Source organism: Excalfactoria chinensis, chromosome 5, assembly GCF_039878825.1.
Source record: "Excalfactoria chinensis isolate bCotChi1 chromosome 5, bCotChi1.hap2, whole genome shotgun sequence".
In the NCBI taxonomy this organism is placed as follows: Eukaryota; Metazoa; Chordata; class Aves; order Galliformes; family Phasianidae; genus Excalfactoria; species Excalfactoria chinensis.
Genome location: NC_092829.1, coordinates 34,504,892 through 34,525,372, shown reverse-complemented (window position 1 = coordinate 34,525,372; position 20,481 = coordinate 34,504,892). Strand labels below are relative to the sequence as shown.

Genomic DNA, 20,481 nt, shown 5'->3' with positions numbered 1-20,481 from the left:
CAAAGACCGTGTTCGGAATGTATCTGTGATTGTGTTTGCATCTTTGCTGTCACTGTTTGCTCCTTTCCCTAAAGAAAGAAGACCCTAAGGGGCATTCACTATATTAAGTAACTCTTCTCCCCTAGAACAAACAACCAAAAAAAATCACCTAAACTCCATATGAATGAAAGAATGCCTAGTGGTGCTTAGATACCGTAAGGATGGCAGCCACAAGCTCTTGCTTTTTACTGGGGAGGAGAAGTTGCACAACACAGATATGAACGAGGGGTTGGAGGAGCTAACTCACAGCTGTGAGACCAGGTGAGTGTTTAGATTTTCATCAGTCCTGTCTGAGGGATATCTCAGATTTATCTAGGTGTCATATCTTGCAGGAGCTTATAACTGTCACAAGAAAAACATATTCTTGTTTGACCATTTCTTTGCTTCTAGTCATCTGCTTGTGATCTGTCTTAATTCAGTCTTGATGCCAAGCTTGCTATGACTAAGCACAGTCATGCAAAAGTTGAAACAAGTCTAGAAATGTGAGCTTGGAGGTATCAGAGTTGATTCTATAAAGGACTTAATTTTAGAAATCATCTTTTCAGGCAATCTTTAAAACTGCACACTGATTGCTTTTTTATTTTAAGCTTGAATATGAAACTGGTGATAGCAATAATGTTTTGCTGTTTTACAAAGACTAAAAAATGCCTAATGGATTCTGCATATGTGACTTCATTTGTTTTTTTGAAATTAGGCAAGACAGTACAGAGTTCTTTGGTGAAATGATTTGTCCCTGTTTGTCAGAGAAAAGGGAAAGGGGAAAAGAAATGAAACCATTGGATTGGGTTGGATTAGGTTTTTATTCATCATAGCCCCGCTTCTAATCTTCTACTGAGACTGTAAGTGATCTTCAAGAATTAACTGGACTTGTTAGCAGCTAATAAATGAGCCTAGGATTTGAGAGCAGGTGGCAGTTGGGGAGATGGAGATTGTTCATCTGTCTTCATGCTTCAGCTTTCTTGTTTTCTGTTGATTGTTGCACCATCATTAGGTTCCTTTCAGTTATCCTCCTCTTGTTTTAAACTGTTGCTTTTTTTTTTGCAATCATTAGGAACAGATCCATACGGACAATTGCTCGAGAGAGCTGACTACTAGCTGTAAGTCAGAGAGCTGAGAGAGGGGTGTGGGTGTAGTGCTGTAACAGCACCTCTCAGTGAGTGGCAGGGAATCTAAAACCAGGGGAGATGTAGAACCAGAGGAGGAAGTTCACAGAAGCTGCTAGAATTGTCATTGTACTCTTTCGAGGGATGATTAGGAAATGCTGTCTTAGGCCTACTTCATGGCTGAAGGCTGGGCCCATGTGAAGGGTGGGAGTGTGTGCTGCCCTTAGCATGCTTTGTTGCACTGGTTTCTTCTGGTTGTTCTTGTTTGAGTGATACACAAGCAATTGCTCACCACTCTCTGACCAATGCCCAGCTAACCTTCAAGCAGTGGAAGAACACAAGATGAGCTCCCACCCCCCTCAGAACTTCTTCTGCATGATGTCATATGATGTGGAATATCCCTTTGGCTGGATTAAGTCAGCTGTCCTAATTCTGTTCCTTCCCAACTGCCTGTGTCCATAGCTGAGAGTTGCCTTGGTTCTGTGCAGCGCTGCTTAGCAGCAACTGCTAACATCAGTGTGTCATCAGCATTGTTTTTCTCCCAGAACCAGAAACACAGAGTCATACTGGATGCTGAAGAAAACAATTCCATCCCAGCAAAAACTAAGGCACTCATGTGCAGTAGCTGCTTAGGAGGATGGAAGCTGACTGAACAACCTCTTGGCTTTAAGGAGACTAAAGCCTCGGTGCTGTGTGAGTGCCTCCCTTTTGGAAGGAGAGCCCTTCCCTCTGTGTTTGGATGGAAGCACTGCTCAGCAATGCACGTGCTGTGACAGCAAATCCAAGATTTGGTGTAGGGAACTGCATATTGCTAGAAACTGTCGCTGAGAAGTTAAATTGCTGCATTTAAGTATCTTTTCAAAGCTTGCCTAGATGAATCATTCTGTCCCAAGAGGCTTTAGTGGTGATCCTCGCCCCCAGGGAGTATAGCACAGTCTGGTAGTTGATGTGCTTGGAGGAGATTGCATCCTAACTTTTTCCCCACTTGTGCTGCATCTTCTGGCATTCAGCTGCCTCAATCCTGAGAAATTTTCCTTTTTCATTTGTAGCATTCAGCACATCCGTGTTATCCCTCATGCTCTTAGTTGAAGGCATTCTGTAGCTTGGCCTTCACTTCCTTTTCCCCTACAGTAATGATTGCTGCTGTTTGCAGCCATGAGTGAATGGAGTGCATAGAGAGTGGCAGTCTCATAGTTCTGATGTCTGATGGAAACGACGTTTGCTGAGACACCAGTGCTGATGAAAAGGCAGTTTATATCTTCTTGTAGTAGCTTTAAAAACAACAATAACAAAACTGACAAAGAACTGCAATCCTCCTCCTCCGAATTTAGCAAGCTGGGCCAGAAGCATCTCCCAGGGTGAGCAGAGTTAATTCTCATCATCGTGGCAGTGACTGACAACCTGGAGGATGATAATGTGTGATTTTTTTTTTTCCTGGTGAGCGGGGGAGGAGAGTGGAAATTGCGGTTTTTCTGCTAATTGTACTTTAGATGTCATTTGTGACAGTTTCATATTGTCTAGACAGATATAGTGGAGCAATTGCTTGTACAGAGCCTAGTGTTAACCTGTTATATATCTGGGTAGCAAAAATTGGGAGTTGGGGGGGTGAGGGCGTGCAGCAAGCAGGAGAGAAAGAGGATTCTGTGAGCTCCGGAAAGGATTTGGGCGTTAGACACGATCTACTGAAATGTTTCTAACGGAGGTGCAAGAGATGTGTATTTTTGTTCTCTCTTTGCATGCTTCTCTGTTGGAAGTAGTTAGACATTTAGTGGCTAGTGCTTTCCTGTAACTGCTGCTGTTTTGTCTGTGCATTGTCTTTACACTCCTTAATAAAATCGCTACTAACCTGAGTAATGTCTACTTTGGTAGGCTACTGGGCTGTGTTAAACCCTGGACTTATTGAAAACATGCACTCTGTGCCCCTTGTGGGACTTCGGGTGGCAAAAACTGCAAATGCAGCATCTAAGACTGCTGTAGAATGCCACATGAATTAATTTAAAAACATTAATTTGCTGCTTCTTTGGGGACGGTAGGTTACACTACCAATATCAAATTAGACGTGTTATTGATGATTATAGCAGTGAATCTATTATTGAACCCATTTGTTGGTACCAGATGCATTCAAATCTGTAACTTGAGCCTCAAGAGCTTAGTCTAGAATGAGTTAGTTAAGTAATAGATGTTATTTGTGTTCAGTACTCAGGTTTTAGTACAGATTTTGTTATTCTTGGGAGCATTAAGTGCAGAGATCCATCTGTATCTCAGGAGATTGTATTTTGCCTTTTTTGTTTTGCTTTTTTTCCTACTGTGTATATTGATTTCCACCTGTTTGTTGCTCTTAGTAATTTGAGAGGGCACAGTTGTAGGATAATTAAGAATCCACAACCTTTAGCGGTTTCTTAGCAGAATTATCATCACCCACGTGGTTTCAGTGTGGCATTACTAAGTGGCTTGTGTACCTTGCTGTGATGTAGTGCAGGAGGTGTCTTTGGTGCTGGCAGGCTTGGAAGACTCTTGAAGGGCAGTGTTAACTGAGACTGTTCAACTCTGCACAGTCTCAGTGCATCCTATGGATGGCACTTAATGAAGCACATCTGTCATCCCTCAACAGCTCCTGTTGCTAAGTGGGGTGGAATTGCCAGCTGATGAAGTAAAATCACATGGCTTTGAAGCCTATATGAAGTCCGTTTACCTGGATAACTGGGTGTTGGGTGTCAGTCTGTGGCTCAGTCAATTGCTGGTTTATGTTTTACTTGAAGTAACACTTAATAGGCTCTTCATGTTTTATTTAAAGGATCAGATAGGGTCTAAACTCTGTTTTCAAGTGGAATGCCTCTTGGGACGACTATCCCAAGGTACAAGGTACTGCGGTGCGTGCCTTGCTCCTGCTTTCTGCTCAAAGCTCCACATTTGGCATGCATGGGACTGCTGTCACTGCAGGGCGAAGCATGGCTCCTGTACCTCCTTCTAAAAGAGGCTGCTGTAAGCCTCCCCTTACACACCAGCTGCTGGGCTGTGGGGTGCATGATGCTGCGTGGGCTGGATGTGGGCTGTGGGTGTCCACACAATAAACTTTGCTGCACATTTGGGCTTGGGACACAGAACAAGGAAATGCTCCTGGTTTTGTTGTTTTGTTTGAAGCATCATCTGTAGAACATGAAGCTATTGATGCAGACTCAGAATAAACTGCTCTGGGTTTTGGAGAGAAGTGCTTGTGCAGAGATTAGACGGGGCTGGTCAGTAGGATGCTTGCAGGCTGCTGACTTGGGAGAGCTGTGTGTGTGTAAGCAGCTCATGAAAGCAGACCAAAAAAAAATCCCACCAAAACATTGCAGGTATCAGTTCTGCTTGTGACGTATCATCCAGTCATCCACCTCTGCCTTTCAGAAGCAATAAAAGCTGTTTCTCTGTGTTGCAACTGTTGGGTTGTAGTAGTTGTAGGGTCTACTGTTTAAAACTACTGTACCATTATTTCTGGAGTGGCTGCTTTTTTATGTATGGACTTATGTACTTGGTGTGGGAGAGAGATTTTGATGAGCCAGTATTAAAGTATTGTAACTTTCTGGGGAGCCAAGGGGTTCGCAATATCTAGCAGTGCTGAAGGTGAGAACTTTAGATTCAGTGACCTGGGGAATTAATTCATTTCAATAACAGATTTAATAACTATTCTTGAATAAGACAGATAATTTCCAAGAAGCTTTGTGCCAGAGTGAACAGGATTCTTTACCTCCTGTGAAGTCCCAGTGCTTTGCAGCAAGCCCTGAGTCTCTGCAGTCAGGGCATACTGAGTAGCTGGAGAAGTCTCGTGCTTCTCCCTGTGTTCTAGATTTAACATTTGAAACTGAAGACTTTATTCATTTCTCTTATTCCTGGAAGGCAATCCAGATCTATCTTGTTTCTCCCAGTAGCGGACTTACCCCTCTTCCCGTCAGAATTACATGTGTTATTTGCATTCCTGCTGTGCTTGCCTGAGAAATTCTGGGCAGGCTTATGCTCTCAGTGATATTATGACTTGCTGTCCAGAAATGGGAAGTTGGATGTGGATCTGGTCCACCATCCTGCTTCCTGTGTTGACGTTTGGTGTCCTGCATTGCAAATGCTAACTACAAAGGATGAATGTGAGGCCAAGACTGTGATGGATTCAGACCTTTCTCACCAAGTGTGTGGGGGGTGGGTAGAACAGATGTGGTGTCAGATCTCCTTGACTTTCAAACCATAACAATTTTCATTTGATTTACAATGACTGGAAAACAGAATTTAGCAGGAGCTCCAAGGCAAAAGGACTTGAAAGGAAACTCAGCCGCCTTATAAACTTTAGTAGTTGATTTTTGAACTCTCCACACCTGCTCAAAATCATCTTTCTTGTAAGTGTTAATGTAATGGCTGCAGCGGGCTGGAATGAGTCAGCTGTGAAACAATGTCATCCTCTGCTTTGTGGCAAGAAGCTTCATAGAGGTGCATGTAGAAGCTGTGGTGGAGGACATGTTCCTGCTATATACTTCGATTCTGCTGCCTTAATGACTCAGACTTCCTTCTCACGTATTCAAGCTGTCTGGCTGCATTTGCATACATTTACTTCTTGAGTGAATATTTCGTATCTCTCCCAGTAACTGATTAAGATACAGAGGAAATGAATACTTTTGTGTCCAAAAACCTCCTCCTGAGCCCTGAGTTTAAGACTACGTATCTTATTGTGAGCATTTGCCAACAGTGCCCTTAGTCTCTGTTGTGAACTGTGTCCTTTGTCCCATGCTCATTAGCCGGTTTTGTGGATCTGGTAAATTGGGATAGCTTGTCTCCAAAGGAGAAATAACATCTGCATCCTTCTCTTGAAATTTGGTAGTTAGTTTGGGATGACTCTTCTTACTTGAGGTATTCTTTCTTCTGTATGGTGAAGATGCTACTGTTTGTATAGGTATGTGACAAAAACACATCTTCAGTCAGTGATTTAGTATGTTGCAGAATTTTCTGCACCAATGATAGAAGTAGTTCTAAGAGGCTTTAGAAAGTAGGACATAAACAGAAGAGACTTCATAGGACTTCAATTTTTTTTTATTTTTATTTTTTTAATTTTATTTTTAGGAGGTTGCTGGAGTCTTCCCTCATTTCGTTATCTCGCTATGATGGAGCAGGGTCCCGGGAACATCCAATCTATCCAGATCCAGCCAGGTAAGATCTAAATGCAATTTGAAGATATTTCAGTTTCATGGACAAAAATACAAATATCCCTGAATCCTTTGGGAGTGATCCTAGTATAGGTCCCATCTCCTCCCTACTGACTTTCTTAGGGACAGAGATCAAACTGAATGTGGAAAAAGTCGTTAGGCCTTGAGGTGAATGAGGAAATGAGAAGGAAATTGCTGTTGAGGTAAGCATGTAAGGATTCCTGAAATCATTTGGGATGGAGAACACTAGGTGGCAAACAGGTCCAACAGTAAATGAGATGTTGTGAATGCATCAGAAATATCTTCTCAAAAAGATAATAATGAAGAAAGCAATTGTCTGTTTGGAAGCAAGGGAGACTGCAGTAAAGACAGCTGAGAGCAGGCAGTGTGCTTGTAAGAATGAAATGTCTCCACAAGTGTATCTGTATGAGAGACCAGAATGTTAAGTATACTTAACTGAGAACAAATTATTGACAATTATATCTGAAGAGTCATGAATCACTGACATTAGACATGGAAACACCTGTAGTTCTGCTTAATTTCCAGAAGAGGTGGGAGTATTGTAGAAGACTAGAAAAAGCAAACATGGTAGAGTTATCAAAAATGGAAAGAAGCAATCTTTGCAGTTACCACTTCGTGTATTAAGAAGGCAACAGATGGGATGTTGTGACCCACAGACTCTGTCAGAAGAGATGATAGAATTGTTAACTGCAAGCAGCTATGGAAGCTTTCAAAAACTAACTAATGGCAAAATGAGCTTTCATTAGTTGGGTTTAACGAAGCTATGAATGAGAACATTTCAGTGAATTTTAAACATTTATGCTCTTAAGGAACCTATGGCGTAATTGCTTGAATTGAAGGCAACTAGAATTTATCGTATAATAGAATAATATGGGTATAGCAGTGTATCAAAATTAAATATCTAAGTTGCTGGAGGAGTTTCCTCTTGTTCTTTTCTACATTGGCAACAACTGTGTTTTTATTCAGACAACACTTCGAGTACAGATTTTGAAATAAGAAGCGATGTTGCTTGCTAACCACAGTATGATTATGCTAGTAAGCAACTGTTTGCTGACTCTGTATAAGTAAATCCTTATAGAGGTGAAGTATTATGTCTTTTTCCATGTACTGTAAAGAAATTTGCTCTGTGAAGATGGCTCAGAGGCTTAGAAGTGATGTGAGTCTGTCTGTGAGTGAGGTGCAAGGTAAAGCCTGCTACCTATAGGTGAGGTCATTGGAAAACATGTCATGGTCTTGTCAACTGAGTTTCAGAGCAATGCTGATAAATGTAAAAGCTTTCTGGATGAATATTGATTAAATTATAGGTAAAGGGATTGATTCACCTGGACAGATGAAAATGGTATTTTATAAACGTTAGTAAAAGGATACTGCTACATGTAGGTCAGTTTGTGAATATGTGTTACATTTCTGGAAATGTACCAGTCCTTATTCTCTGGAATGCATAATGCAGCATTTTCTTGATTACTTGATTTTTAGCAAATTTCTTGAGCAGGTATTGTAAGAAATGCTTCTTGCTCTCGGGAATTACAGTTTAAATAGGCAAAAAAGCAGGAGCGCCTGCTTAGATTACCAATTTTATTTATTTTTTCCTCCTTTGTCAGATCTCTCCCATGATGAAGCTCAGTAAAGTGTATGAAAAGGGGATGACTGTGTGAAACATAAGCATAAGAAGGAGCATTGACAGAAGTATTTTTATACTTGAAGCTATTTCTGAACTGATAGAGCATTCTTCATGTGAAAGTTCAGCCTTTTTTTTAATCCCATAGAAGGTATAGTAGTGTGAGTTTATAAGGATCTTAGAAAGAACGGTCCAGTATTGAAACCTGTAAGAGGCTTAATTTGTTCCACTCAGTGTCACTTCATCTTTTTCAGAGAATGAGGTACGTAATATTAATCAGTGTGAGCTGAAAATCTGAGTGCAGTGAGATGAGTTATTTTCCTTCATAAATCTTGCTGGTGTGCTGGGCTAGCGGAATCTTTTTAATTGTCACTTGACCTTGTTAGAAATTGGAGGGAGGTGAATAAATGGAATGCTACTGTATTTGAGTTTTGTGTAGCATCATAAGTATGTAACAGGAAAGATAGAACTTAAAAACAAACTATCAAAGCAACAACAACAAAACTGGAGAAAGAGAAACAAAGACAGCAAACTTGATCTATGCTCCTCAAGACCTAGTTATTTCCAATGGATTATTTTCCTTTAACTCCATCCTTGCTCTGAAGAATTTATTTTCAGTTGTGTTTGTGTGTTTCAGCATCTCCTTTCTGTAATGGCACTGCATTCGAACAGCCTAGGTCAAGAGTGAGGCAGGAAGGATATTTTTGAAGTTACTTCAGGCTTATATATTCAGGTGTGGATTACAGCCGATTTTCTCAGGGGCTTTGCTGAACATCTCTAAGGTCATCTTGACTCTTAGCTTATTCTTCATAGGTCAGATATATTAATCTTACAAGCTGCTAAGGAATCAAATAGCGCTGGCATCAAAAGAACACCTCTTAATAGTACTTTAAATAAAGATATTCCAAAAGATGCTCCCAGACAACCCATACAAAGGAACACGGGATTGGTTGGTAAGTGCATCTCTAGAAAAATCTAAGCTTCTGAAACAGTTGCTGGAAAAGAAATGCTTAGGTTGACAGATTGTCAAGCCTGAGTGTTGTTTCAGAGTTGAGCCTGAAGTGGAATGGAGGCAACTAAAAGCTGGTGTCCGTTACCAGTGCTGCCTTCAGGTGGTGGTATGCTGCTGAAGTAATCACCAAGGAAATCAATGGCACCAGCCAGGCAACCACTTTTAAAAAGTCTTCTGGTTGAGAAACATTCACAGGCATGAGTTATAGCAATGTGAATATCCTAGTCATCAGATCAGTTAGAGCTGATGAGTGGTGTCTTTTGTTCTGAGACATTAGGGAGCTTGGAGGTCTGCAGAGCAGTGTAGTGCCCTTACATACATGGAATGCAGTTTCTTGCTGTGGTCATTCTGGGCAGCTGTATGTAGTTATCCTTTGGCTGAAGTTCTTGCGATTTTTATTTTTCCTTCCTCTGAAGCCACTACAATGGGAGAAGGTGAAGAGAAGCATTTTTTGTTTAAAATATTTCATGTGCTCTGTAAACATGTCCAGCTTGTTCAGGTGTCTGACTGTAGCTGATGACATTGTGTGATGCAGTAGCTGTTTCTTTAATGCTCATGATGCTATTTAGTGCAAGATACTTGAACTTAGTGGTAGTAAAACATTTCTTTCAGATCCTCACATTACTTCAGTTCTTCTCACTGGCCAGCCTGCAGCACTAGGTACCCAGAGAAAACCCCATCTCTCAATGACATAGCTGCTGGATGAGATAGAAGCTGTTTGATTCTGGTTTTTGCACAGCAGCATTTCTCCTACTCAGTGCCTTGTTCTGTGTCTATTACTTGTGGCAGCATCATCTCTTGTACTCCGAACCATCTGCTTCAGTACTCAGGGTCCAGTCACCTAAGAAACTAGGTTAATTCTGGTCCCGTGGTGCTGTCAGATACGGCTGACTGTCCTGGGGATGCAAACTTGGGTTAAGAATTACTGGATAAACTCTGCTTGTGCTTTGCCATTGGTTATTTTTGGAAGCTTAGGTGGGAAATAAATGGCAGTCTGCTGTGATTGGCTTGTGTTCAGCCAGCTGGTAGATGAGCTGCAGTCAGGGACTGATTTACAATTGTATTCAGTAGCTGAATGAACTGAAGAGGTATTTTCAATGTTAACCAGTATTTCTTATGCTGCTTTGCAGCATTCTGCTCCCTTCAGGACAGTTAAATCCCTTATGCTGGTTCTCAGTTCTGATTTGTGTCATGACCATATTCCAGAGGCTGATACAGCCTGACAAATATGATTTTTTTTTTTAATTTTTTTTATTTTTTGTTATGCATGCACTCATCTGCAAAGATTAATTCCTTAGCCTGCTGCTTTGAATATGTTTCTCCCCTACATTGTTGTATGTTATCACTTGCACTGTTCTTTCTGTGTATCAGGCTTAAGCTTCTTGTCTTACCTTTGGAAATCCTCTTCATTGTCTATCCATTCTGCATGCCACGGGCTGCCAAGAAGCTGAATCTGGCTGCTAGTCATCTGTTATTGCCTGTCTTTATTGCTTATTCTTTCATGTCCTTCAAACAGGAATCATTGTGTTTTTCTTGTGATGTGCTGCATGACTTGAGAATACTAAATGTCTGCAGAATTCATTCTTCATGTCTTTCTGTAAAAATCTCCCTAGGAGAGCAATTAACAAAGAAAAAGGTTTAAATGATTATGCTTTCTGGGTTGCTGAGACCGCTGCTCATGTTTTCTAGTGTTACCTTGTGCCCGTGTTCATTTCTTTGTCTATATGCACATATTATGCTGTAGACTTATTTCCTTGGCTTATGCAGAGACATTGGCTTATGCAAAAGGCCGGAGGGGAGAACAGCTTTTTGTTTATATGCGCATTTCTGTAAAGCCTTGCTTTTTTTTTTTTTAATTATTCTTGGCCCGATAAGTTTTCAGGGGAGTAAAGAGAGTAAAGAGGAATGCTATGTACAGCCAAGTCTTTTACATTCTGAAAGCATGAACAACTTTAACTCATCTAACAATGTGTAAAAGACAAAGGAAACATCGAAAATAAAGTTCATGTATATGGTTCTCCTTACCACTTTTGCTGGTTGTTGAGAACCTTAGCAGACCCCATAACCTCTAGTCTGCCTACATATTAGCAAAGTTAAAGAAACAGCAGCCTGGTAGTGTGTAGGGAGCTTACACTGAGGAAGAGGGACATCTCTTAGTCTCCACTTATTTCTCATCACCTTCTCTTTTGCTTATACGCCCTGAATGTATGGAGGAATGGGAGATTGATTGTACTTGATGATTGTCTGCAGTCAAAACAGCATTAATAACAATCAATCTCTTGGAGAATTAGTATTTTTTTTTTTCTTCTTCTTCATGCTGCTATAGGGAGCAATCTCTCAAAATGCTATTAAATATAGATTTCCAGTGAAATATGGCTGTAGGGTTATTAGCAGAGCACTTTGTCAGACCTGGTCTGATTGTTTGCTGCTCATGCTGCTGGATGTAAATGTATTCATTCATCTTACTCGTAGTACATCACCATAGAACCAGCACAGCTCTGGGATGAGTGGGCAGAGAAGAAAGTCTAGCCCATATAACAATCATGTTATCAAGAGATGATTATTGAGTTAACATTTTGACACTAGTTGTAGTGTAACTCAGTGAACCTTTGTAGTGGTGGTCAGAGCGAGAGTGAATATGGCCTTAAGAGTTCTCATAGCTGACAGTGAGGTCTATTCTGAAAAGACTTCACATTGCAGCTCTGTTCTGAGGATAGATAGTGTTCACAAAAAGTGGAAAGCCTACCTCCTGTGTGGCTGCAAAATAGTATATTTTCATCTCTATATTACTGTCTGGAATTTACTGTTTACTTAAGTTTTTGTTTCATTTTTTCTTTGTTAAAAGCTGCTCAGACTTTTATCTGTGGACAAAAGCATGGCTGTAGACTCTATTATTGGTCTTTTGCTCATGATGCCTTTATGGAAAAGGAGATCAGTACATCCCAGGGTCGTGAAAATAAAGTCTGGTAACTTGCATTGATGAAAAAGATGAAAGTCAAACAAGTACGGAATGGGAGAGCTAGAAGTTAAAGGAATAGGCATGTTAATGTCTTAAGTTTTTGAGGGTTGGTTTTGTTTGTTTTGGGGTTTTTTTGGTCCCTTTCCCTAAATTTATTTTCAAGTCTAACTCAAAGGGGGAGACACGATTCTTCAATTCTCATGTTTTAATATTGAGTAACTGTGCTGCAGAAAGTGTTCACTAAAAGTTGTGGATGTTCGTAGGGTGGGAAAGCAGTGTATTTTTACGCATTTAGCACCAAGGAACTGGGTAATAACTAGTACGTGATGGCTGATGCAATCAAAGGCCAAATTATACTTGTGAAGGGGTTAAGAGTTAATTGCAGAGGAAGGTGGGGTGCAGGGTTTTATTCACAGCACTACTCTCAGAACATCTAGGGGGGTCTGATGAAGTTGTCTTTATATGAAATCCTTACCATTTGGGTTACAAAGTATATAAAGCTGTGTTACTTTATTATGTGCTTGATGTTTTGTGCTGCTCCTGTGAAGTACCCTCAAGACAGCACCACTTTGATTCGCTGTTTGAGCGCTTATGCTGTTTGGCATTGCTAGCATTGTGCATTCAGACTGGAAGCAGTCTTGCTTATTACCAGTGATGGTTCCTGGGATTAGTTGTGTGATTTGGTAATGAAAGAATGGACTCCAAAGACTTCTTAAAAAATAAAATAAAATAATAATAATAATAAAATCTGTGCTGCAGTTTAAGTTTTTGTTTACAGGTACCCTGTAGTGCTCATATATGCACAACAGAAGAATGATGTAGGAGTGAAATGTACGAAGGGAAAAGTAGTTTTACTTAGTTTACTAATTTACACTGTCCTGGATAAAATAAAACCAGCCTGTTTTGTGATGTGCTGCTACCATCCTGGAACTTGGAGCTCCCAAAGAAGGGCAAGGTTAGCTGTCATTCTGTGCTTCTGTAACAAGTGTCTGTCTGTATCTCTCTCTTGCTCAGGTTATCTCCTGCTGCATATTATGCTCAGAGGATGATTCAGTATCTTTCTCGGAGGGACAGTATTCGACAACGATCCATGCGATACCAGCAGAACCGTCTCCGCTCTTCCTCCTCTTCTTCTTCCACTTCAGAGAACTCAAGCCCATCTGTAGAGGGAAATGACCTGGAATTTGAAGATTTTGAGTAAGTGTGCATATGCTGTCTTGCCCTCTTGCTAGTCTGTTGTCAGCAAAGGACCACTTTGTGGCTTCCTGTTGCTTGCCAAGCAAAGACATCTCAGGCCTCCTGTAGGAGCGTGTTAAGTTTAGATCATTCATTCAGTCCTTCAATGAAAACAGGTTGCTACAAATTGATCTTGTCATTTCTGTTATGAAAAATGAAAGAGGCTTCAGGCAAACTTGGCACATAATTCTATCTCAACCAGATTTAAAGGACTGGTTGAACAAAGGAGAGGAGAATTTTGTTTTGTCATGAAATTGATGAGGAGCCAAAAATATATTAGAGCTTTCAAATATTGAGACAGATCAAGAACAACCAGGAGGCTTTGCAGAACTTAGTTCTGCAGTCTAAGGCTATTGGAAATAGCCAGCATGTTCTGTTACTTTTACTTGTTGTATCTATGCAACTTTGTCAGGTTACTTGAAGTTTCTGGGATTGCATTTTTGGAAGACTTTGTGCTTGTGAATCTGTGTTAAGGCTTAATTTCCTGCAAGGAGAGCAAATGGCTTCTCATGTCAAAATGAGGAATGGCTCTGCATCCTAACCTTAGAACTGCACTTCTGTAAGCCACTGTATTTCTTCCTGAGCAGTTCTCCTGACAGACTTTTAAGTCTGCTCTCCAACATCTGCTTTTGGACTTTTAGTGATACCCAAAGTGATCCCAGAGAACAAATTTATAGCAAATCCTTTCCAATAAATGGGAAAAGAATAATAGGCCTTTTGGACGGCATGGAAACCAAAAGCTCAGGCATTTATTTGAAAATGAATTTTGGAAGAAAAGAGAATGACTGTTCTCATCTGCTTTCAGTCACTCCTTTTAAATAGGAGACTTTTCCCTCGGTATTTTAAGTATTTCACTGAATTTTTCCTCTTTTGTGTATATTATGCTTACGACACAGGATTGTGAACATGGTTATAAAAGTAGTCCATATAGACAGTGTGGTAGTGAGCTGCGTTTCTTTGAGAGGAGCTTTGAGCCCCTCATATATCTGGGCTTTTGCGTTTTTCCTACCAGCAGAGGATGCTGTCAACTTCGTTGTTGTCAGAAGTTTCTTGTTTGCTTGCTGCATTTGCACATGTTTGAGATGGCATGATGCTAAAGCTGCATGCTCTTTGTATCAACATGAAGTCCTTTATGAAGGGTGCTGGTAAGACTGCTCCCAGAAAAGCAAGTCGTTAATTCCTTTCAAGTGGTGGTAGAATAGGTTTCTTTGTTTGTTTTTTTCCCTGGGTGTTGTTTTGTGAAGCTGTTGTTTAATGCTGCAGCAGTTATTGAGAAGTATAAGGTAAATCAGTATCTCCCCTGTCATTGTGGCTTTGTGTAAGATGAAAATGAAGGGAGGTAAGGTAATGCAGAAGAGTCACTGACTAGTAGGTTTTTTAAAGCAGTACTCTGGCCTGGAAAAGCAGAAATGTGCTGGCTGCTGAGCCAATTTTGTAAAGCGGGCACCTCAGAAGTATAGACCTTTATTTATTTTACTCCATTCTTTTCATCCAAGGCAATTTGTTCTGCTGGGAAAAGAAAAGCTGGTAGAGTCTCCATTCACAGAGCCAGGCAAATACCTGCAGAGAAGTGTGTTCCCCTGCAGATAATATTCACATGGTGTGAGCACCCAGTCAGGGAACACTTCAGTGAACCAAACTCATTGGTTGTCTTTCATTTCATACTGAGCAAAGAGAAGTGCTCATTCCTTATTGTATAGTAGCTGAATTTGTTGGTTGAATGTTTCATACTGAATTCTTGTCTATGCATTCAAGACATTGTCTTTTTTCCTTCTCTGCTTCATTATTTCTCCTGGCTGATTAGAGGGAGCTGCTGTGCAGGGTTCTTTGAGCTGGAACTTGTCTCCTGACTCATTTGATTTCTGCTGAGACTACACAATGAAATGTTTTGCACAAAATTCTTTCTTTTCCTTTTGACTCCTGTATCCCTGCTTTTTACTTGTTGCCTGAGCAGAGTCATATGTTTCTTTCACACCATGGTCCAGGCGCGCTAATTTCTCTGCTTCTGATGATCTGATGCGTTACAGAGTTTCTTTGTATTGCTGGATGCAGCTCATGTTTTTCTATTGGTATCTAATGAACTTCTCTCAATGTGAAAGCCATAGCAATTTCCCTCAGTGCTTTATCTTTCTAAACTGATTAATGCAATTGGTAAATCCTCTCTCTTCTTAACTCTTGATATCCAGGAAAATGAAAAGTGAAGGTAGCATTAAACACCAGTTGGTTTTACTAAAGGTAAAGCTGTGGCCAAGGAACAAGTCTAGTACGTGTCTGGTAGGCACTCTGCACAAATCATCTTTGGCCCTCATCTTCTTTGGGCTTCTGAGGATTCACTTCCTCTAGGATTCACTGTTAAGACTTTTCAGCTTTGCTTTCCTTATGACCTAGTATGCAGGACAAAGTAGCCTTGGCCTCTGTCCTGTCTGTGTGCACATAGCCCATAAATTTAAGCTAAAGCCTCTTGCCCTGCACATCAGTATCTTGGTTTCATTTCCTTCAGAATGCCTGCAGTTTCTCCAGAATCTCATTTGAATTAATTCATAAATATATTTTATTTGTGGTAGTGATAGCTGTAGTTTTGGTCTAAGTATGTGAAATAGAGTGGTTTTTTTTCATAGGTATTAGTAATATCCTTTTATTATACCAGCTGCTATGGGCAGAGGGAGGAGGGAGACAAGCTATACCTGTATTATTTGATCTAATAAGATGTTATCTCTCTACATGCACTGCCTGTGTTTAACCTGTCACTGTTGTCATCTCAGTTCTTATTAAATACAACTGACAACTGTAAACTTAGTCATGTCTGCAAGAAAGTATTTTATACAGACTGTATTGTATATACAGACTATAATATTAGGTTATTAACAGATAAATTGATATGAGTGGGTTTTTAGGTTAACATTCTATGAATCCTAAGCTAAAATGAAAATGTTTCTTGTATTCTGGAGTAAGAGTCTCTGAGTGGCGAATGACATCACTTCATTCTTCCAAAATAACTGGTGGAAATAGATTCTTTGCAGACCACTCATAGATGTTGAACTTGCTAATTTCAAGGTCTTTTTGAGTGTCTTCTGTTTTGAAACACATAGTAAGTTTAGATTTATGGAGCTAAACTGTATTTTCACTTCTTCAATAAGTTTGACTGGATCTGTTCTGGAGCCTGTTACTCTGGAACAGTTAAAATATGGGAGGCTGTGCTTCCAGGGATATCACATTTTTTTTGTATGCAATTCAAAATCAGTCACCCTAATCATTATGTGAAGCTGTTTCTGCAGTTTAATTTCTTCCATTCATGTAACTTTTTTTTTTTTTTCTGCTGCAAATATGGGAAGGAATACAGGGTTTTTTATCTGCCTGCTGAAAAGCAGATAACACAGTACAGTATACCTCCTTGTCTGGAAGCCTTGCTCAAAAATCCTTCAGTTCTGTGAAGGCTTTCAAGCTGGGGCTAAAGGTGTGGCTGTGGTTGACTCCTGCTTTTGAGGCCAGGCTACCTGGTAGAATGTAGTTTTGAAGGATCTTAGAGTTAATACTACTTAAACATCTGTGGCTTTTTCTTCTTTTGTCCTTTTTTGTTCTTCTCAAAAGGATGCGTGTTGGGCATTCAGTTGTTCCATTGTCACAGATAGAAAGGTCTTTCCTGTGTTGTCTCTATACAAGAAGTGTTTCACCTCCCAGACCTTGAGAACTTGTTTTGGTGCTTTGTCTTTTTTATTTCTTTTGAGACATTTCAGAGCACCCAGACAGAGAATATGAGCACCATAGGCACTGTTCTGCTGAGAATATAATGGGCACTCTGTTTTTGTAGGAGCAGGCTCTTGCTTAGTGGAAGTGATGAATCACCTATGGAAAGCTTACAGGATTCAGGGTGAAATCATTTAGCTTTTTTTTTTTTTGTCAGCTTTAAATCATTTTATTTATGGTGTTTCTGGACCTAGACTTCTCAAATGGGAGTCTGGAAGAGGTCCTTTCATAAGTGTGTAAGAGCCCACCATGTCTGTTTTTTGCTACTCTCAGTTACATTATTGATGCTGCCATAACTAGAACTGGCAAATCCAAGTTCCTCCAGTAGTCTCTTGTCTTAAAAAGTTGGGTAATTGAAGTCTGCCAGCTGATTGCCGCTTTATTGGGTCAGTATGTCTCACCTTTACTCTCTTGAACATGATATTATTTTAGAGAGTGATATGTTAGATTTTTCCCCTCTTCTGTAGGTGACATGTTTGTTTTGGTGTTCTGTCATAGCCAGTGCTCTGCTTGGAGCTGGTGTTTTGGTTGAACTTTTATATAAAAAGTAGGAAAGTTCATGGCTAATAAGATACTTCTGCAAGATAACCAGGCAATCACTCTTCCTTCAGAATCTCTTAATTTAAAATATCATTTATTATGTTTTTTTAGAAAGCTTGACATGTCTTAATACCTGAAAATATTAAGAGCTGCCTGGAAGCAGTTGTGTCTGAAGTGATATTACCTGAGAAAAGCCTGAAGGGACGAGCAGTGGCCATGGCAGTGTGGTAACTCAGAGTGTCACTTGGATAGTTCAGGCTTTTGACTCTTCTCACTGTTGCTTGTCAAGAGGAATGATGAAAATTGGGTGTGGGAAGGGAGTTGTGTATTACGATGAAAAATTTGCATGCTAATCTGTAGAAATGCAATCAGTTCACAATGTACCTGCTGCTTTCCTGTCCACTGTGCATTAATTTATTCAGAGTGCTTTTTGAATTCCAGTGTCAGCCTTCAACTTCTTCAGAAGGAGCTCTGAAAAGTAGGACTGGAGTTTTCTTGTGAGGGGAACAGATTGTTTAGAAGGGCTAAAGCTTTTGTGAGATTTTAGATAAGCATGGAGCTTTTTGATCTGCAGCTCCAAGACAGCAACTAAGAGCAGTTCCATTGTGAGAAGTGTAGGGAATCTGGGAGGTAAGAAAGAAGGCTACTTGGTAAGATGACTGTAGCTTCTCCCACGTCGCATCCAGGTGGATGGGATGCCAAGTGTTGGGTTCTGATACAGTGTAGTAAAGATGAGCTGATAGTATTTTGGTGTGGTGATAGAAAAGTAGCATAGCGGTTTGTAACAATGTTTATACTCCTCTTTCTTTTTTACTGTTGCTATCCTGATGTTTATGTTTAAGGTTAACAAAACACTTGACAGGAGGTGGAAAACATATATGTGCTTGTTGCTTAAGTATTGGTGAAATGAGATTTTTAGGATCTTCGGTTCACCAGAAAGCTGCAGAAATAAAAGTAATTTCTTTCTGGAAGTCTTAATTGGAAAGTTTGTCATCTGTCTCTCCTATGTGAGCACCTACAAATAATGGTCTTGTTAGTGTTTTGTTACTTGAGTTCAGAGATAAATATAAAAGAAAAAAAACAGGATTACTGTTTGTTGCATGTAGCTGCCTTTGTTGTTGTTTTCTTCCTGGAGCCCATTTATCTATGTTTTTGGTGCCAACTGGTTGGAGCTTGATGGTCACATTAATTGTTCTTCACTTTGGTATAAGTTTCTGTAGCAGTTAGCGCTAGGATGTTGCTTCTAGATACACAGCAATTTATGTTAATTATATTCATCATCTTAAACACAGTTGCAGGCTAAGAATGCTAACAAGTCCTGGATGAATGGGAATGATACTGAACCTACTCTTTGAACTTCACTTTTCAAGGATTAGTGAGAGTCTTAGTTTGGCTTGTGATCTGCTCATAATAGCCTGCAGCTTCATTTTCCCTGTTCTTTTTATCTTTATCTTTTGTGACAGTCTTTTGTATTCTCCTTATCTTGGTCTTAATGTCTAATAATACTGCTTGGATGCAGTGACAGGCACTGACTATTTCCTTGCAGGAGCACTGCAGGATATTGCTAACCTCTCCAGTATAATGCTGTTTTACCATTAAGTCACATTCCAGCAAGGCAAGCATCTTCATAACAGGGTGGTAAAGGAACGAATGCCTCTTGGAAGGTGACAGTTGCCAGAAAAGCTCACATCATATCCCACACTGTATGTTGCCTGGGCTTCTTGAAACAGTCTTCATGTCAAGACTGAATCCTTCACCCTTCTGAGTTTCTCCTGCAGCTTAAGCTACTCTGAAGTTACATTTGTTTTCATTTTGCCTTTATTTTCTGTCTCTGAAACTCTTAAGTCAAACAAGATCACCTGGTAAATGATGTCTGGTATTGATGAGAGTGATTAAGGCAGAATTTTTGCTGTTGACTGTACAGAGCAGGCAGTGGTTAGCTTTCTGCAAACCTGTGGGACTGATAGTTAACTGTGCAGTTATGTTTTCATTTGTAATTCTCTTGGAAAAGCAGTGTAGTAATGACTGTTGAGTCATGGCCTGACCCACTGATTGAACACCTGAGGAAAGGAAGTCGTTAGCTCTCAGAGCACAGGTGAAGGCAATGTGACCCCAAGGGGTGGAGCCTGTCTGCACCTTTCTTAGACCTCATTTTAGGGCTGACCGTCACTGGGAAAGGATCTCTGGTTGGAGATTCCTCCCTTGTGGAGTTTTTCCTGCAGGCTTTGATCTTCAGAGATGGTTGAGCACTTTTCTCTTTATAACACCATCCCATTCATGCCAGTCCCTTTGCTATTTTATTCCTGTATTGTCTTTTCACTGCATTAATCTTTTGGATTGTAACAAATAGTCAACGTGTCCTATTATATATATATATATATATATATATATATATATATATATATATATATATGTAGTGCTTGCTTTAGGTGCTTAATTCCAGCACTGAAGTCCAATGGGACAGCTGTTAGTGTTTGCTGTACGAACTATTGAATGAACACCAGTTATACTACTTAGCTGTAGTGATGCTTTCACTACCCATATTCACATTTAAGTGCTTGAAAATGCCCAGTTAAGGGGTCTCCAAAGAAAGACAGTTGTAATGTTGGATGATTTTTTTTTTCTCTTTATTAATAAAACATTGAATAGAGTTGTATCCTCAGTACCAGTTCTAGGCTGGGGTGTAGGGATTCTCTACCTCTGTCCAGACTCTGTTTCTCTTTTATAAGGGTTCAATGTAGCTATGGGGTATAACACCTTATTCTAAAAGGTGTCATCTGTTTGAAGGTTCATCACATAGTGAGGTGATTAGAATAGAGTCAACTGGATACCTGCTCTGCTCCTAGATAAGAGGGCTTTGTTGTGGTTTGAAATTAGTGTTTCTCTGAAGTAATTAATCCTCAGTGTTTAACAGGTAAGTGCTGCTATTTCTCTTGACCGGGTGACAAATCCTCTCTTATGTGATGCTTGTCTGAAACACTTCATCTTCTGAAGTGCCATTTTTAATCTTGTAAATACATTTCCCTCAGAATGGCCCTCTAAAA

General features: G+C 40.1%; 1 protein-coding gene across 2 annotated transcripts in view; it reads left to right on the top strand.

The window, feature by feature from the left end:
• Positions 1-20,481, top strand: part of AMBRA1 (autophagy and beclin 1 regulator 1) — a 123,592-nt gene that overhangs the window by 25,075 nt on the left and 78,036 nt on the right. For both annotated transcript variants that reach the window (XM_072338664.1, XM_072338663.1), the window contains exons 8-9: positions 6,225-6,311; positions 12,932-13,114. In XM_072338664.1, coding sequence (XP_072194765.1) covers positions 6,225-6,311; positions 12,932-13,114 — 270 coding nt within the window. The remainder of the gene's footprint in view (positions 1-6,224; positions 6,312-12,931; positions 13,115-20,481) is intronic.